The following is an 18127-nucleotide window of genomic DNA, read 5'->3' as shown; positions in this document are numbered from 1 at the left end:
TTAATAGGCCAGTACTGATGCAGTCCTGGGTTGGGTTGACAAAAGTGGTAGATTCTTCTTGATGGATACTTGGATCGGCGGATACACCTCTCCACTCTTAGACAACTCACAAGACATCACCGATTTGAATGGTAAATCAATTGATGGCCTAACCTGGTTATCATTTACAAGGAAAAGAACAACTGGAGATTCTAAGGTTAGTTCTAGCAACAGTATGTAAAAAATTAAAGTCCTTCCTATCATTATATAAGAGAACAAACGTGAGAGAGGGAAGAAAAATTGTGGCGTCAGAAGTTTGCGACACATTTTTTAAAGTTAATTGATGTGTCAATTTTTTTCTTCTTTTTTTACCTGCCACCAGTTTCAGTTTCTTCACTTACCAATCAGGTGTTGGCATTCTAGCAGAAGCGCAGTAAAATTACAATGTACCTCAATTATTTAGAGAAAATAATTTTTTCCTCAACAGAATATAACTTTTACGAAGTGCGTTCACCCCAATTGATTGGAATATAACGTTTGTTTATTATTCTCCAAGTGTAGACGTTATGCAAGGATATTTCGTTTGAATGAAAATACTTAAATCCAGAAAGTATACAAAGAATGTAGTTCAGCGTAAATGTTGCTTGTTCATGACAGCGGCTAGTTTTCGTGTTTTTAAGTTATGAATTTAATCTGGATAAGAATTACCATAAAGTATTTGCATTATTATAATGATTAGAATTTCCTAGTTCAGGCTGCTATCACAGGTCATCTTGAAATTGTTTTAGACTCTTCTCTTTTCTTATTCAATAGAATTTTACAGATTCTGAAGTTTAATTTTCCCATTTTGACACAATTTTAAAATCTATTGCTAATCATTACCTCTTCCAAGGATATTCTCTTTTTTCCTTTCCTTTTCTTTTTTTGGCGAAAGTATTATAGCTACTGTTGAAAATAGTAACTTTTATACAAGCTTCGAACTAGAAAATTGAAACAATTAAAAATGTAAACATTTATGTTTGCTTTTTGGAAAAATTGTATAATTTGCCAGTATCCCATAAAATTATCTTGATTACTGTGTTTTCTTCATTACTGTGTTACTTACTTATTATTGTCTTCATTATTCATAATCTTCATTTTCTTTATTCAAATCTAGGATCTAGCTTTCACAGACGATAAGTGTCTTTATCTCATGTTCCCTGTAAGGGGTGGTGGTTTCAATCCTGTTAACAAAAAAATCCGTAAACATGAGCTTGTGCCCAGTTTCTCTTCTGAAAGAGTCTGCATCATGCCATGTGGCCCTGGTACGTATCATTTTATCCACATAGTTTAGTTGCCTTTGAACGTTCTCTCTACCTCATTTTTATTTTACGAAAAGATCCACACAATATTTTAAAAAATCAAACTTTCTTTTGAAACTATCCTGTCAATATGCTTATGAACAATGAAGGATCAGGTTACCATGCAAATAAAATTTGAAGAGAATACTTTATCCGACATCTATGAGTACTTACACTTTTTACCTAATTACATGGTCCTCTGTAATTGTTGTATACGCAGATTTGTAGGAGGATAGCTGGAAGAGTATCAGATCCAGATAAATAGCAAAACTGTGACGTAGTCACAGTGAAGCTTAAAATTAATTACTTGCGTTCCAGTAAATGGGAGATCAAATCAAACTTATGTGTCCCTCAAAATTTAGTTTCAAAGTCTCAAATTTTTTCTTTCTCTACAGGTGAGGAACTAGTCACTCCACCACCTCCACCAAAATTAGCATATAATGTTGAAGTGAAACTAGTCAACCTTGGAGAAAACTTCCAAGCCCCACAAGCTGGTAGTCAAGACTTCGATCTTCTTGCAAATACTGTTAGTTCAGGTTTCTCCAGAGCTCTGGCGAAGTTACCCGGTTTTCATAAATTGGATGTCATGGAATTTGTGCAGTAAGTAGATTGCTCTTCTCCTTGTAGTTTGAGATCTTGTGTTTTATCGATGAAACTCCTAGAAAATTTGTAAAAAATTAAACCTTTGCACATCAGTCACCAAGCAAAAGTGGCTAAACCATGTACCTCTATTGAAATAAAAAATCAAGTAATTGGTGAACAGTCAAAATGAGCTCTAACATTTAAATTCAGTTAACATCTAAAAATTCCTCTTATTTTGGGCTTTCTCTCTGAAATTAGCACTAAAACTAGTCTGAACAACAGAGGTTTGTCAAGAGCTAAAAGCGAAATGAAAACAAGTTGTTACCGTTCATTGTAGAGTTGAACGCAGAGAGAAAGTTTAATAATTTTCCATAAACCATAATTTTTCCATAATTTGTTTTATTTCCTGCCCTCCACAAGTTCAACCTCCTCTCTAATTTATTTTCTCAAACTTTTTATCTTAGAGCATGTTTCACTAGGTATTAATTTTTTTAATCTCTAAATCTATCCGCAGAGAACAAGATAACGTTGTTGCACGACTAAACCTGGAGCTTGACAAAGGGCAGTTTGAAAGAGGTCGAGCTCTAGAGACAGAGAACACGCAAGAGATCCAACAAGTCCTCCAAGAAACTGTTCAGAGTGGTAAAGTAGGTGCTCTGACAATTGATCCTGCTTATCTCGTTTTTGAGCCAGCTTCTCGTAAGTGATACTTCCAGTTACAAGTTTTAGTTATTTCCATTTTATTTTGAAACTATCAGATATTTGCAGGGTGTCTCCAAGTCCGAATATCGTATTGATTCTTTAAGGGCGGTCGGGAAGTACTGAAAAAGTGCGCAATTTTGCGAGAAGGTCCGGAATTTTTATCATTTTTGTCGCAATTCGAGCGAGAAATTCAAAGAACCCCGCACAGAGCATGGGCTCAGCGGCTCTCGGTGAATGTTGATGAAACTTTAATAGATTGTTATAAAGTTCATAATTAAGGGAAAGCCAAAAAATTAGCTCACTTTTACGAGTAGAAGCTGAGATATTCGCGATTGAACCCGGACTATTTTCTGTGCGGCGGAGGTAAATGGGCGCTCCGCGTCGCCGTCGCCCTACCTTGCTCGAGCACTTCGGCCAGGAAACCCCCTCTCCCCACCAGGTAGCTACGATGTCGCATTGTTTACACTCACAAGGGGAACTTACGGACCTGCCGCCTCCGATTGGGCTGAATTTTTTTTTACAGACTCTATGGACCAATTCTAGAGGTTAAGTTGAGCCGTTTTCCCGAATGCGCAATAGGAAGGGCGTAAAAAATTCCCAAAAGTTGCGTTTTCGGCGTGTGATTTGGTCGTGCGGCGCGTGGCAACACTGAAGCAGCCTCTTGTACCGCTTTATCGGCCTGAAGGTTTCAGCGGAGTCCGAAGCCCTACTGCACACGTACTGGCTCCATGATAGTGATGTCCCGGGTTCGATCCTCGACTTTTTATTTTCCGCATGATCACGTAACATTTTATTTTTAATTCTTCATCCGCATTTATAAATCAAGCAGTTCCGATCACTATCCCCCCCCCCCCCTCATTTTACGTACATTTTTCCCCGATATTTATTCACATTGGCCACATATAATCGTATGAAACTTCATTGATATAAATTAATGAATTAAAAAGCAAAGGGCTAAAATAATGTGTTTCTTGGTGACCCTTGCGTGCACATGGGTTTGGGGTTGCTCTTCGATTTATTTACACATTACATATTTTCCAGGAAAACATTGGGAGATAATGTAGTAACAAATAAGGTTTTCTTTTGCTTTTTAATTCATTAATTTATATCAATGAAGTTTCATACGATTATATGTGGCCAATGTGAATAAATATCGGGGAAAAATGTACGTAAAATGAGGGGGGGGGGGGGATAGTGATCGGAACTGCTTGATTTATAAATGCGGATGAAGAATTAAAAATAAAATGTTACGTGATCATGCGGAAAATAAAAAGTCGAGGATCGAACCCGGGACATCACTATCATGGAGCCAGTACGTGTGCAGTAGGGCTTCGGACTCCGCTGAAACCTTCAGGCCGATAAAGCGGTACAAGAGGCTGCTTCAGTGTTGCCACGCGCCGCACGACCAAATCACACGCCGAAAACGCAACTTTTGGGAATTTTTTACGCCCTTCCTATTGCGCATTCGGGAAAACGGCTCAACTTAACCTCTAGAATTGGTCCATAGAGTCTGTAAAAAAAAATTCAGCCCAATCGGAGGCGGCAGGTCCGTAAGTTCCCCTTGTGAGTGTAAACAATGCGACATCGTAGCTACCTGGTGGGGAGAGGGGGTTTCCTGGCCGAAGTGCTCGAGCAAGGTAGGGCGACGGCGACGCGGAGCGCCCATTTACCTCCGCCGCACAGAAAATAGTCCGGGTTCAATCGCGAATATCTCAGCTTCTACTCGTAAAAGTGAGCTAATTTTTTGGCTTTCCCTTAATTATGAACTTTATAACAATCTTTTAAAGTTTCATCAACATTCACCGAGAGCCGCTGAGCCCATGCTCTGTGCGGGGTTCTTTGTGAAAATTTTCGAATTTCGTCAATTGGAGGTACTGAAAAAGTACTGAATTTTGGCCAGCCTGTTTTAGTAGACATCCTGATTTGAGACCTTACACAGGCGATCAGATCTCAGTGTGTAGTTGCAAGTTTTTTAGGAGAAATCATTGTCAAGTTGGGTGGAAAGATTGGATTTTGGAGTTTTTATTGTGTAAACTCTATAGTATCCCTAAATATAAGTCTTTAGTTGTTTAGTTTATTTTTTTACCAATAGATGGCGTAAAATGGTACTATTATTGGACAATTTAAGCTCCAACATTAGAGATTAAAACTTAGATAGGCTTTTCCTCAAAATGACTTTTTTTACCTGCAAACGTTGAACTGTCAAAATTTCGGTTTGTTGTGAAAATCTTGGGGGTTTTTTTGTACCTAAATGTTTATGAAAATTTTCGTTTTTTTTACTGGCATTGTCAGTACCAAACAAAGAGTTTTTCATTAATATTGTAATTTTTGCGAAGGAGTGGTCCTGTAGATTCTGTAACAATTATTTTGTCAAAGGAATTACTCTTTTTTTACATTATTAAATGTTACTTCTTTGTGAGGAAAATTTATGCAATTTTTTCTTTTTTCTTCACAGTCACCAACACTATTGATGTTGATGAAACTCGTGAAGGCATGCGACTGTCTGAGGCAAAATTATGGGTAGTAATCGGAGTGATCGCAGCTCTTGTTTTCATTGCTGTCATTCAAGCCTCTTGTACCATCTACCGCACAATGAGTCATAGCACACCTAACCACAAGGTAAATATGCTTCCATTTTCAAACTCTTTTTACTCTTTTTTGCTGAAACCTGTTGCCTAGAATTACAATTTATTTAATGCTTAGAAGTGGTGTACACTCTTGACCGTCCGCCCTTGATGCAGCCACAAAAAAATTAGACCCTAGATTAATTTTTCAAACTTTGGAGTAGGATGATGTGCCTTGTTAGTCTCCAAGCTAACTGACACTATGTATGCTGGAGAAGAGGTTAAAAATTTGGACTATATGCAAGTGGACTACATTTTTCAATAAGAAACTGATATTTCTAGCTCATACGCCAAAGCACCCATCTGTATTTTAGAAGCTGATGTCACATACGTTGTATTTAAAATGATTCAGAAATGGTAGTTTCTTATTGCAGAGTAAAATCCAAATTATCTTAATGAATTCCAAGTTATCCAGGTTTGTCTTGGCAAGTCGTGTAGTGATTCAAATTTTGGGCACTTGCTTGCTTACAACAATGCAATTAGATACATAGCAATTTATCTGAACTTACATTTAGTTTTAATTTGTCTGCAAATGAAGGCTACCAGTATTTTTTCCGTGTACAATCAGGACACTTATAACAGCGCTCACTTTTTGAAAAAATTTAGTAAAATCTGAAAAATATCTGAAGTAGTCTCAAGTGCGAACAAAGCCATTAAATAATAAATATAATGTTGACTTAGAGTTCCAAAGCATTCATTGAAGCCAGGAAGTGGAATGGAAATTATTAATGGATCTAACTTACCGTATAGAAATAAATTGTTAGAGCTGTTGAATGAATTAAAGACTTTCAGGAATTACTATACCTAAAATTGCAAACTGTGATTTTTTATGAGGTTAGAAACTTCCCTCTTTTAATCTGTTTTAAAAAAGCTCTGAGTTATCCGTTGTGGCATTTTTCCAGTGAATAAAATAAAAAAATAACTCGATTATTATTCCTGCATATCATGTAGCCTATTATTGTTACTCTGTATTTTCTTTTTATTTTTTTCCGACACTAATTCTGGGAAATCAATTTTGAACAAAATACTATGTCTCCAGAAAATGTGAATTGTTTCAAATAATTTGCACAATATTGTTCAAGTCAATTTTAGTAGGTATAAAGTTAGTCCTTGAAGCCTTATCTTTTTTGCAGTTTAATGCCCTTTTAATTATTTTTATTCTTTCTATTCACATCTTTATTTATCTCAAAGGGAAAAATTTAATTTCAAATTTATGATAGAATTTTATCACTCTAAAACGTGATGTAAAAATATAAGACTCCTTCATATTATGAGTCTCAATTTTAATAATTCATGAGAGAAGTTCTAATCAGACTAAATGGAATTGAAAAAATTAGGTAGCTTGCTTTTTTTGCATCTATTGAATCCGCTCTGATTACATATTTTTGAAGAATAACCATTTACTCCTCTAATCTTGCCGTGATTATCTTCACCTCCTTCATTACCTTTTGCGAAATCTCTCATCATGATTTAAGTCAAGGAGAGATGAAATGCATTTGAAAATTTTAAAAACTTAAAATTTCATCAGCTCCTTCCTGAAAGCAATCCACATAATAATTCGAAGGTACTCGGTAGCTACGTAGTTAGAGCTGACTTTTTTAGATGGTGTTGGTTGAAATACTTTAAGCCTTTGCTTCTTGTCAAGTATTAGCTTTAAAACTCTTGCTTTCAGTGTTGTATGAAATGGTTTATTTTCAATTGTGTTTTCTTCTCTGCAAATTTTCTTTCTCTTAAATCATAATTCATAATAGATGATTAATATTGACTAATAAAAATGATACACCTTAAAATAATTCAGCATCTTAATAAACTTGCCTCTTGTGAATAGTAATAATGACCATTACAAATTATGCACTTTAAAATAATACAGCACCATAATAAACTTGCATTTTATAACTAAGTGTAATATCAATAATATGCAAAAATCGAATACTTCCTCTAAGAATTGTGTCATGTTTAGTTCAATCCCCCACCCCCATATTACTCACAAAAAAATCGGCGCTTTTTTGGATTTCGAAAGTTTTTTTTTTTTAAATGGGGCTTCGCATCAATTTTAGCCTGACATCAGGTTCCATTTAACTTCCCCTCATCCCACTGTTAGGTACATGTCAGGCACCCCTTGAACTTCCTTCCTCCTCTCCCCAGACCCTGACGCCATTTATGGACAACCCTGTTAATAAAAAAAGTTGCTGTTTAAAGAAAACATACCCAGTTAAACTTGAAAATCTTTGCAGAGCTATCTAATATTTGGCATGAGAATTTGAGAAGTAACACGATTTTTGTTTTAAATTCTCATTTTCGCCTTCCTACTTTTATCATTTGTTAGGGGGGTCCTCTATTAATCTAAGAAATTTTGCATAGTTCAAAATGATTTTGCAATTGGTCTCACTTACAAAATTTTTTTTCTTCACTTGAGCACCTTAACCGGACCATGCAAATCAAGTAAAAGTCTGTTTGTCCAAAGTGAAATCAAAAAGTCTAGTTTAATTCTGAGTCATTTAAGCACTTATTTCCTTCTTCATTGTAAAATTTCCTCATTGCAATTTGTAAAATATCAGTCCGTCTAAATTAAATGCTTTAAGTATTTATTTGGGTCCCCTGAGAAAAAATAAACTTCTTAGATCTACTTTCCATTACATCTATGTAGATTATTGTGTTGATGCTTACAAGCTTCGTAACATCTTTCAAATATCCTTACTCAGCAATCATTTATTGCCTTCCTGGTTTCAGCCATTTGAATGCCTGATATTTGTTCGTTTTTTTTTCTTGAATAGACTTAATATTTTTCTTTTTGTGTGTCGAAAAGATTCCAATATTTTATTGAATACTTTCCTGTTTTGTTTTAGTCATTTTTTTCATCTGCTGATGAAGTATTTCTAGCCCAGTAGAGTAATAATCTCCTCTGTTTTGAGCTCTCCTACTGATTCTTTTTTATCACCTATCATCTGATCAAGATGCTAGTTAGGAGTAAGAGAAAGATTAAAAAGAGAATAAAAAAAACTATCTATTTGAAGAATATTCCACTGTATTGATTAATGAAATGGTAGTTAAGTGATAGCTTTAACTTATGTAGGGTCATCTTGTAATTTCTCTTCCTTGTGATAAAGGTCCTTTAATGGTACTAGGAACAATAAATTCAAGAGGAAAGTTGCTTAGTGATCTGCTCACATTTCTCATTCTTTTTAAAAAACAGAGTCGCAATAATATTTGGATAGAAAACTTCATCCAGCAGCTAAACCCTTTTGTCTATCTCTCACGATATAGAAAGTTTGTTGGCAATTGTATGCGACAAGTTTATGTTGCAATTAAAGTATTCATTAAAATAGTTTATCCTTCACAATAGATCGCTGAAATCTTTGCGTTTCCAGTCACCCCCAAGTTTCGAATCCTGCTCAGTCAGCAAGATATCTTTCACTCAACACCATTTGTTCCGTGAGCGTAGTCGGCATGCTCTTAGTTGGCCTTTAAAAAAAAGGCTGGAGAAATTAAATTTAATGGCGATGGATATACATATACTATCTAGTCTTGGAGTGGCAATTGCTTGCTTTGCATTACGAAGACCAGTTCTTTTTCTTTGTCATGGCATGTCACTACTGACGTTACATCTGACTATCTTTTCAAACGCCAATTTGAACTATGGTCCATCAACAGTTGATGAAAATTGCTGAGAATAAGTCTGGGGTGTGCGGACTGCGTAAACTTTTCTGATCGCATCTCTTAAGTAGTTGAAACTAACTGGTAGCTTTATTTTGGTTAGCGGGTGTACTCAATTCCGTTGGGGGCTCAGTACCGTTATGGGTCAGGGGACGCCCCAATGTACTACTACACTCAAGGTCACTGGGCTCCCATGATGGGCACAGAGCAAGCCTCTTCAACCCCTCCTTCTCGTAGATATTAGAGAATCTTACTAATCCACATGCGGTGAGTAGCTTGGTCATGAAACACTTGTCTAACTATGCACTTTACAGTGTCTAACTATGCACTCAATTGTGTCTAACAATACTTTGAGCAAACTTCCCCTTTCTCCTTCTCACAACTGGGCTTTTTTCTAATGTAAAATTCCTTTATAGCATCAAATTTCTTTCATTGCTTAGTGAGGCAGTTATTCTTATTTCTTGGATTATTGACTTTCTCTCCCACTTTTTCTTCCTCCTTGTATCGAGCTTTCTTGTTTGTAATTCCCTGGGTCACTCATTCTCCAATTTCTTATAAGTACATTATTTTGAACTCGATGGAAATAATTCCTTCAAGTTTTTTGCTCTCTCTGTTTACCTCAGTCCAAATATTCTCTCAGTAATTTAGGATTGCCAAAAGACCTCGTTAATCACTGTATTAGATAAAAATATATCCATTGCAATCGAAAACAAAACCAATGAAAACTTCGTTTGCATTCTATTTAGCCATCAATATTTTGTCTCTCCATTTGTCTCAAATCTTTGTACCCACCAGGAAGAACATGTCTGGTAGTGGGACCAAAAATACTCGTATCTTGATGCTGACACCTATGACTAGCTTGAGAAAAAAATGGTATGGATGTCGTACAAAAGATATGGCCAAGAACAAGGAAGAGAGACAAAATTTACGGATCAAAATATGAAACAGAAAATGTTGGCTCAGATTTTGGGAACTAATATGAATGAGTAAAGATAGGATTGGGAAATGACGTTTTAGAATACAACCAGCTGTGATGAGCGAGTACAGGTTTAAGCACTATTTTGGTCCTGTGTCATTTCTACCAGTTCAAGACAAACCACAAAGTTTTCTTATTCCGTCACTCTCCATATCTTCATTTTCTAGTCCGCATTATACAAAAATGTTGTGACTGTCTTTCCTAGAATTGTTTCGCAACTAGTCATGACATAACAGAATATGTCTTGATGTCTCCTTGAGTACACATGTTCATGATTTCCTCCTCTATTTTATCAATAATGTCTTAACCTCAACTCACTTTTCCTCTCTGCTTTGGTGCTTGCAATCGTTTGAGATAAGTTTCATCAAAAAAGTCAGCTCATTTTCATAAATATTATACACACCTATCAATGCTGTAATTATTATAGTAGTTGATCTTGTTATATCTCAATTCTTTTTGCTTGTTATCGATGTGTTGGGAAATCAAGACTTGAGTAAACCCTTAAAGCATAACTGTTGTCTTAGTTTGTGTAATGTTTTCGGAGTTACATTGTCTCTCTCATTTGACATTTTCATCAGAAGATATATTAAGCTCTATTACTTCCTTAATCATTACGTTATGACAATATATGTAATAATGCCCCAGCTCTGCCCCAGCTGTTTTGTCCAAAAAATAAAACAGTTGATAGTAAATTAATAATTAAATATAAAAACTGTGAAAGAAAATTTTCATTGAAAAAATTACTTTTGTTTTTTAATTTCTTGAGTATTATATATTGAAAAATATCATTCAAACTTGCTGGTTAAAAGCTGAAAAAATTCTCATTTATTTTCTATCAAGACCAGAAAAAAAGGTGCATTTATTCCCGATAGAGCTGCAAATAAATTTAAATAAGATCATACTTCTATCTTCTTCTTTCTCAAACAAGTGTCTGTTCGGAAGTGAAACAGAAAGTAAACAAAGTTTGACCACAAATTCTGTTACACTGACTTTCAAACCTTTTAACCTGCCATCCCTCATCATTATCTCTCTTTCATTATCTTAACCTTGGCCATCTTCCTCTAAGTTTCACAGAATGAACTCCAGATAGTCAAATAGGGCACGCCTCTAAAAATTGGCAGTGCTGGAAAAAAAATAATAGAGATAAAAATGCATGGCAGACCATAAAAATCACTATAAAGAGGAACATGTCTTTGAAACCTGGTATGTCAATCAGTTCATGATGTCAAACCTGATACACTCCTCCCAGCTTTTACCAAATCCTTTAATTCATAAACAAGCTCTCATTGTTTATTCGCTGAGAATTTACATAATTTATGAGGATCTCTTCTGCTTTAATGCTGAAGTTTTATATGATACCAAATGAATATGTCCCTAAATACGTTTGAAATTCCCCACAACTTGGAATGTAATCTTTATTTGAAATCGCCTGATCTTTCCCAACAGTTGTAGCCTACTTAATTCTGAAATCTGGCCAAGGTAGGATTTTGATGACTTTTTATTAATAAATTGCTTAATTTTCTTTGCAGGATCATCTGGTTCCTAACTCTGCCTGGAAAGACTACTCATCGGCAAATACAAATTACGCCTTTGAAAATGTTGAGCCACTGGAAGAGAAACAACCGAGCTCTATGGGTGGTCATACTAATGGCTCCTCTCGCTCAACAATGCCTGTCGGTGGCAAACCAGTCATGGGAGCAAGTTACCATGTGAATAGCGGCTACAACCATTATGCTGACACCCGTTCTCTCCAGCGACCAAGGGCAGAGCCCAATGGGGGCACAGGCAGCGGCTATGCTCAACCTGAACCACGCAGCACGTATTCTCTGCCACGAGGCTCAGCCCAACATAACCAGCATAATGGCAATAATGGCTACTACACTCATCGTCCCTCGACGCGACCCAATAACGATCTCCAGCCAGACTTCTACTTCATGCCATCTCAGCGTAAGTACTCTGGGGAAGTAGTCCGAGTGTACGTCGATTATAACCAGCCCAGAAAATGATAAAATGATTAAATGCTCAGTTAAATTGTTATTACTTTTAGTCATTGTTTTTAGATGAATTTTCCTTTTAGGAGCAATAGCAGTTCTTTTTGGCAAAAACCAGAAATGGGAAATTGATTCTAGCTAAAAAGAGCTTCTAATGTCAAATTTTGTCGATAAAGTATTATACTATTCAACAGACTGATATTATGTGTATAAAACTTTAATTTTTGTCTAGCCTTGTATTTGTAAAGAGTAAGTTATAATGTCTTGTTGTGTAAACTCTGCCAAGAGCCAAGAAAAGGCATACAAAGATTGTAATGTTTAAAAATCTTCTTTGTGTTAATTTGCATCAGTGCCTTTGATTTTCTGTTAAGTACCTTCTGATCATTTTTTAAAAGCAGGACTCGAAGCAAGATTGATTTTTTTTTCTTTTTCCAAGTTAAATATTTGTTTCAAAATTTGGGTATGTACCTACCTCCTTGTCTGACGACGTGGTCCTGTGAAGATCAGAGTGAAAGGTGGAATTTCAAAGATGAATAGCTCAAACAAAAGTAGAGAACAGAATAGGATTGTTTTTCCTTGACTTCTACCAATTAAGGTATTCAAGTGCAATAAATCAAAGATGCTAATGACGTAAAGTAATCATTGTGCGGATATTTTGGATTCCATGATTATGTGCCCACCACGGCACATTGAATCCTTAAAAAATTGAAAATTTAGTTGCCTTTGATATATTTTTAGTGTTAATTGTAAAATTTTTTGTAAGTTGAATGTGATGCTCAGTTAATGATTTTTTTTCTTCTTTTTTTTGAAACTTGCAATAATACTTGACTATTTTCTTCTGGTGCCATTTACCCTCTTTTTTTCTAAATGATAAATTTTCCTAGCTTATCTGTATATGTATATTATTATTTTTGCTCCCCTTTCGTTTACTACTGAAGTAAATTTTTTACAGTCTGTTATAATTTGAGTGAAATCTGAATCGAGACGATCATGTCAAATGACTTTATTCTCTTATTTTGCATTAAATGAATGAAACCAGAATCTACCTAGCTAATATTTAAGGTACCTTTTTTGTACCCTCTTAAGTTTAAGTTTATTTAGGTACCAACTCTTTTGTAAATATAAGTTATTAGCAATCTACTCATTAAACTGTACAGTCTCTGTGTGCATTGATGAACGTGTGCTCATTAGCTATAATTAGATCAAATACTCGAAAGAGCTCTTCTAATGGATCGCCAGACAGGGGAAGAAAGTGAGCTCTCAAGTACGATGCTGTGCTAAGGAAAAACGTCGTATGAGCATTTGAATGTTGCCGAATTTCTCCCGAAAAACTACGATTTTTTGGGGAGATTTATAAATATTTATCGCTGAAATTTTCAGATATTCTAAATGAAATTCTCTGAAAATTTTGAAGAGAAATATTCACAAGTTTTCCAGAAAATTCGCATTTTATTTAACGAAGTTTGGCAACATCTCAAGGTTCATACGATGTTCTCTCTTAGTCTTAGCACAGTAGCACATGTCTCCATGTCCAAACTTTTTGTAGAGTGCGGTGAACACATTAAATATTCCCAAATTACATCATGAGTGAGAATATGGCATTTATGTGTTTGTTAATTCCAACTAACCCCACTCAATAATAAATGAATGATACTATTATTGAATCAGGTTTAAAAATAAATCTAGTACGCTTTACTAACAAAACATTTTCTTTGTTTGCTAAACTCTCTGACTAATCAACGATTTGCATGTGTCATACTAGAGGTAAAATTTGGCGGAGTTAAACATTTTTATTTTCTCAAAGAAATTATAATGGTTTTCAATCTCAGTTTTGAGTTTTGTTAATTTTGATTTGCAAGCGGTAAATTTAAATCTACTGATTCCTAATTTAAACTGCTGACGAACAACTTTTTTGCTCTTATGAGCCGACTTTAGAAGCTCAGGGCATTCTTCATCAAATTTTAATCAAGTGACATGTCTTGTAGAACTGAACTCATACTGTCTGGTGATTCATTATCTTCTGATTTTAATGATTTAAATGGTTTTCTTATTACATTCATACTAAATACTGCTAACTGAATATTCAAAAATAAACTGTATCATAAATCTTCAAACTAAGTACTTAAATCCTGGAAATAATTGAAGGTATTGTCTCAAACATTCCGAAAATGTATGATTTATTTGAAGAGAAGATTTTACATGACCTCTAAGAAAATTGTGGAGTTCAAGTTTGGTTGAATGTTAAGGTATTTAGTGCTCAAAACAACATGAAGGTAGAATGTTTCTTTCTGTCCTACTACTATACTGCCTTCGAAAGGAAATACGCTGTATGAGCATTTGGAAGTTGCCAAATTTTCCCTGATGAAAATGTATCTCTGAGGAAAGTTATGAATGTTTTTCCTTGAAACCTCCAGATAGGTACTTTAGATAAAATTGCACATTCTCTGAAAATTTGGGGGAAAATATTAATAAAAAAGTTTTGTTTTATCCAACGAAAGGCAGCATCTGGAGGCTCATATGGCGTTCTTCTGAGTATGGCAGTACAGCCAGCTGGAGCTGGTTTTCTTCATGAAATTGAAATACATCCGTCTTTACTAATCAATTTTAAAAACGGAATGCATGTTGTATCAATGTAAGCTCATTATTATTGTAAGGTAAGTTTTTAGATAGGCTGCTAGCTCTAAACATTTGTGTACTTAATTTTAAGAAGGCTTTATTTTTAAAAGGATTATCATATTTAAAAAGCATGATTTCAACTCAATCTCATTAGCTGTGAATGTTCCGTCCAAAGAGAAACATCTGGTCCAATTTGTTTCCAGCAGTTCTAAAAAATTATCATTATACAATAAAACCTCATCTGCGAATCAAATTAGTTCAATTTATTTTCTTTTTTTTTTCACTTTTTAGTTTTTCACTTGCAGTTAGACTCTAGGACGAAAGTTACCAAATCCATAATTTGCTGACAATTGGCGTTTCAACCATATCTATCATAATTTATTAACCCATTTCTTTGGAAATTGATGCATTGTAAGTGGAAGAGCCTCGCCTGTCAGCTCTTGTATTCTAATCTTATCTTCCTTAATTTCATAATGTTTAATTTAACCTCTGTATCATAAAATCTGAAGAAGTACTCACAATTTCTCTCCACAGATTACTTAAGTCGGTAGTATGCCAAACGAAAAGTGTTTTCCATTTGTTTTTGAAGCTCAAGAATTGATAGATCTGTACGTACACTTATTGATTATTGAATAAACAGAGAAAAAAGAATTGCACGTTTAAATAAGTTAACCGTTAATAATTAATGCTTGTAAACTACTGTAACTACCGCAATTCATTACAGAGACAGATACAATCCCTGAATCATTCCTCTCAGGAACAGTACTTTAAGGCTTCATTTACATCATTAAACGTGCTTGGAACTGGCCCTCCTGAGAATTCAATTAAGGACCAGCTGATTTCATGTAGCAGTCTTAACTGAGCCAAAGATATATGTGTGAAGTTGCAATGTACTTACTGAATTGGGCAAATTGGTTCTGCCTGAGTTTCAAGCAAGTTACCTGAGTAAATGAGGCCTTTATATGGCAACTTTTTCCTCACCTGGTCATAGATTAAAAATTGTAAATATTGAAAGGTTAAACTACTTACATTCTTCAATTAGGTACCTTAAGGTCGATTATTTTTTCTGTTTTACAAATGTATATAAAGAAGATATTTATGATCTAGTTAAATATTTGTACAAATCTCTCATGATTATTTTTCCAGTTTAAAAATTTCTAACTTGCAAGAGAGGGATTTCAAAAATAACTGTGAGCATGGAGGTTGTTTTCATATTTGTACTTTCTACTAGCAGATTGGCTGTACCTTTGTCCATGACAGATGCATTTTGTGGAATGCTCAATGTCAGTAATGTGCTCTAAAATGAGACTGTGGCCTATTTGTGCAAAGCATCCAGCGGCAAGGCGTGAATAATCGATATTTCCTCATTTGAAGCTATGGTAAAGAATTGATTACCAAGGTGTTCATTGCGCACTTGCTGTTTAACAATTCTTTTCCATAAGTTTAAATGGCAGATCAATCAATATATCGACGGTGAAAGTCGGCAATCACATAACTCGGTTTGCGACGTTGCAGACTTCCTGTCATACTTAATTTTTAAAACAGAAAACTACTCAACGGTAATTCTTTAAAACTTCCGTGATTTTTCTTCTATGTGCAAGGAAAATTCTGCAAAAACTTCAAGGAATCATGTCCATTTGTTCTCATTTAAAAAAAATAACATAGTTGCGGAGATTTTCAGACACCGCAAACGAGTTATGTGATTGCCGACTTGCACCGTTGATATCTCAAAACATGCCACGGAAAGAATCTATCTTTTTAGGAGCAGAAGGTAGGCAGGAAGCTAAGCGGTGTGCTGTGTAAGGCTACCTCTTGCTCCATATCTGCTAATGAATAAGAAATTTGTGTAGATAGAAGAGTGAAAATTATGAAGACAAAAAAGCAGAGTTCAACATATTTTTCCAATGAGTATGCACTTTTTTACCTTGAACACATTGTTAAGACTGTAAATTTTACACACAATTCCTCCTCTCTTTTTCGTAAGTTCATGATGCTTTGCCAATTCCATAGCTGTCTATATTGAATGACTAGATCATCACCAGCCAAATTAGCATTACTGAACCAGTTCATTAGAAAAATATGCAGATTGTTAAAACATTTTCAAAACCTCTCACAATCAGACAAAATGAGGGCCTCAGTTAAAATTTGGTTTTTATGGAAGATTTTACTTACTCTCGAGTGAGCTTCTCTTTTGAATTATAGTTTTCAACATACCTGTGAACATGATCTATTTAACTTTAAAGTCAGCTGTGAGTTCTAGCTATCTAAAGTTAGTTGCTCTGTCAATGTGTCTCTAACAGTGTTGCCATGTTAAGCAAAAATCACAGTTCTCCGAGTCAGGTTGTGGGAATTTTTCTCGGATGTATTAACCTAATGAGGCAACTTTTGCATTTACATATTTTATTTTTCAAGATAATTACCTACTGTAGGGTTTGTATGGTATCTTGAAAGTAGGAACACTGTTTAAACTTGGGTTTTTTTAATGAAACATTCTATCCAAAACACTCACAAAATCTGGAATGGGATTCTGTGGTTTTTGCTCAACACGGCAGAGTGGTGGAGATAGAAATGTTATTAATCCATGAGATTAGTGTCATTTACATCACAACGGTTGACATGTTCTGCAGTGAGGAGTAAATTCGATGTCCTTTCTTATTGATAGGCAATATGAAACGATTTCTGTAATAACTGTATGAAAATTTTAAAATAATAAAATTATTAACTGAAAGCTTTGTGTAGGAGGAATCTCTCATTCATTATTTTGGCACATTTTTTTTCAGTGAAATATAAACCCTAAGTAGTTTCTCTTGGAGAGAAGGTTGCAAAGTTATATTGAGCTTCTTCTTTTTTTTTGAACTTCATGAACCAACTATTCAATTCAGAAGTTGTCAATGTTGTTTTCAGCCTGCACAAAAGCACGTTATAGGTGCGTTATTAATCTCAGTGGGCTTGAAATAGGAAATTGCATGATGCTCTCTTTGAGAATGATTCTAGTAGATAGGAAATCAAATAAAATATTGAGTTAGTACAAAACTTTGCGATTGGTTTTGTTTTAAAGAAGATATATACAAAATAGTGGGTTATGTGATGTCTGAGCGATTCTCAGTTGATTTTCAAGAGAAAAAGCAACAAAAAACACAGTTTTAATTTTGACAAAAACTTTATATGTAATTGAAAGGAAAAAAAAAACTAAACGAATAAATATGCAATGTCTTGTCAAGAAAAAGCTGAGAGGATGGGAAGAAGAAAATACATTATTAATTGATTTAATTAATAATCCTAAAACGGAGAAGAAAAATCACTCGGCACTCAGTGGAATAATCAGGTCACTTAGACTTGGACAAAAACCTAATACTCGATAGGAACAAAAAACTGAATGAATAAATATACATACTTAATCTATAAATAATCCTAAAAACAGAGAGAATAAAGCACTTGGAAGTCCGTTGAGTAGTTATGTCACTCAGAACCTTCCTTCGAAATTCGGAATACCTGATTTTTAAGACAGGGAAACAATGGAGGACAGTGATAAGAAAAAAAACTTAAATAAACAATAATATATATGACAATTCCAGATTCTCAAAATTTTTTTGAATCTCTCACAAAATGTCCCATTCATTGAAATTAGTTAGCAATGTTGTTTTAAAATTCACACGAACTAAA

At 34.7% G+C, this 18127-nt stretch overlaps 1 protein-coding gene across 3 annotated transcripts in view; it reads left to right on the top strand.

Moving 5' to 3' along the window:
- The window catches only part of nahoda (DOMON-like domain-containing protein nahoda), a 227680-nt gene extending 210488 nt beyond the window's left edge, over positions 1-17192 (top strand). For 2 of the 3 annotated variants that reach the window (XM_072301648.1, XM_072301646.1), the window contains 6 exons: positions 8-196; positions 1136-1283; positions 1715-1919; positions 2416-2600; positions 5059-5222; positions 11387-17192. In XM_072301648.1, the coding sequence (XP_072157749.1) occupies positions 8-196; positions 1136-1283; positions 1715-1919; positions 2416-2600; positions 5059-5222; positions 11387-11863 (1368 nt within the window). In that variant the 3' untranslated portion in view covers positions 11864-17192. Of the gene's footprint in view, positions 1-7; positions 197-1135; positions 1284-1714; positions 1920-2415; positions 2601-5058; positions 5223-8984; positions 9149-11386 lie in introns of all 3 variants that reach the window. The other variant, XM_072301647.1, reaches the window with a different exon arrangement.
- Positions 17193-18127: the final 935 nt, after the last annotated feature.

This window comes from Bemisia tabaci, chromosome 6, assembly GCF_918797505.1.
Source record: "Bemisia tabaci chromosome 6, PGI_BMITA_v3".
Lineage (NCBI taxonomy): Eukaryota > Metazoa > Arthropoda > Insecta > Hemiptera > Aleyrodidae > Bemisia > Bemisia tabaci.
The sequence above is the reverse complement of the archived record's forward strand: the minus strand, read 5'-3'. Positions and strand labels throughout refer to the sequence as shown.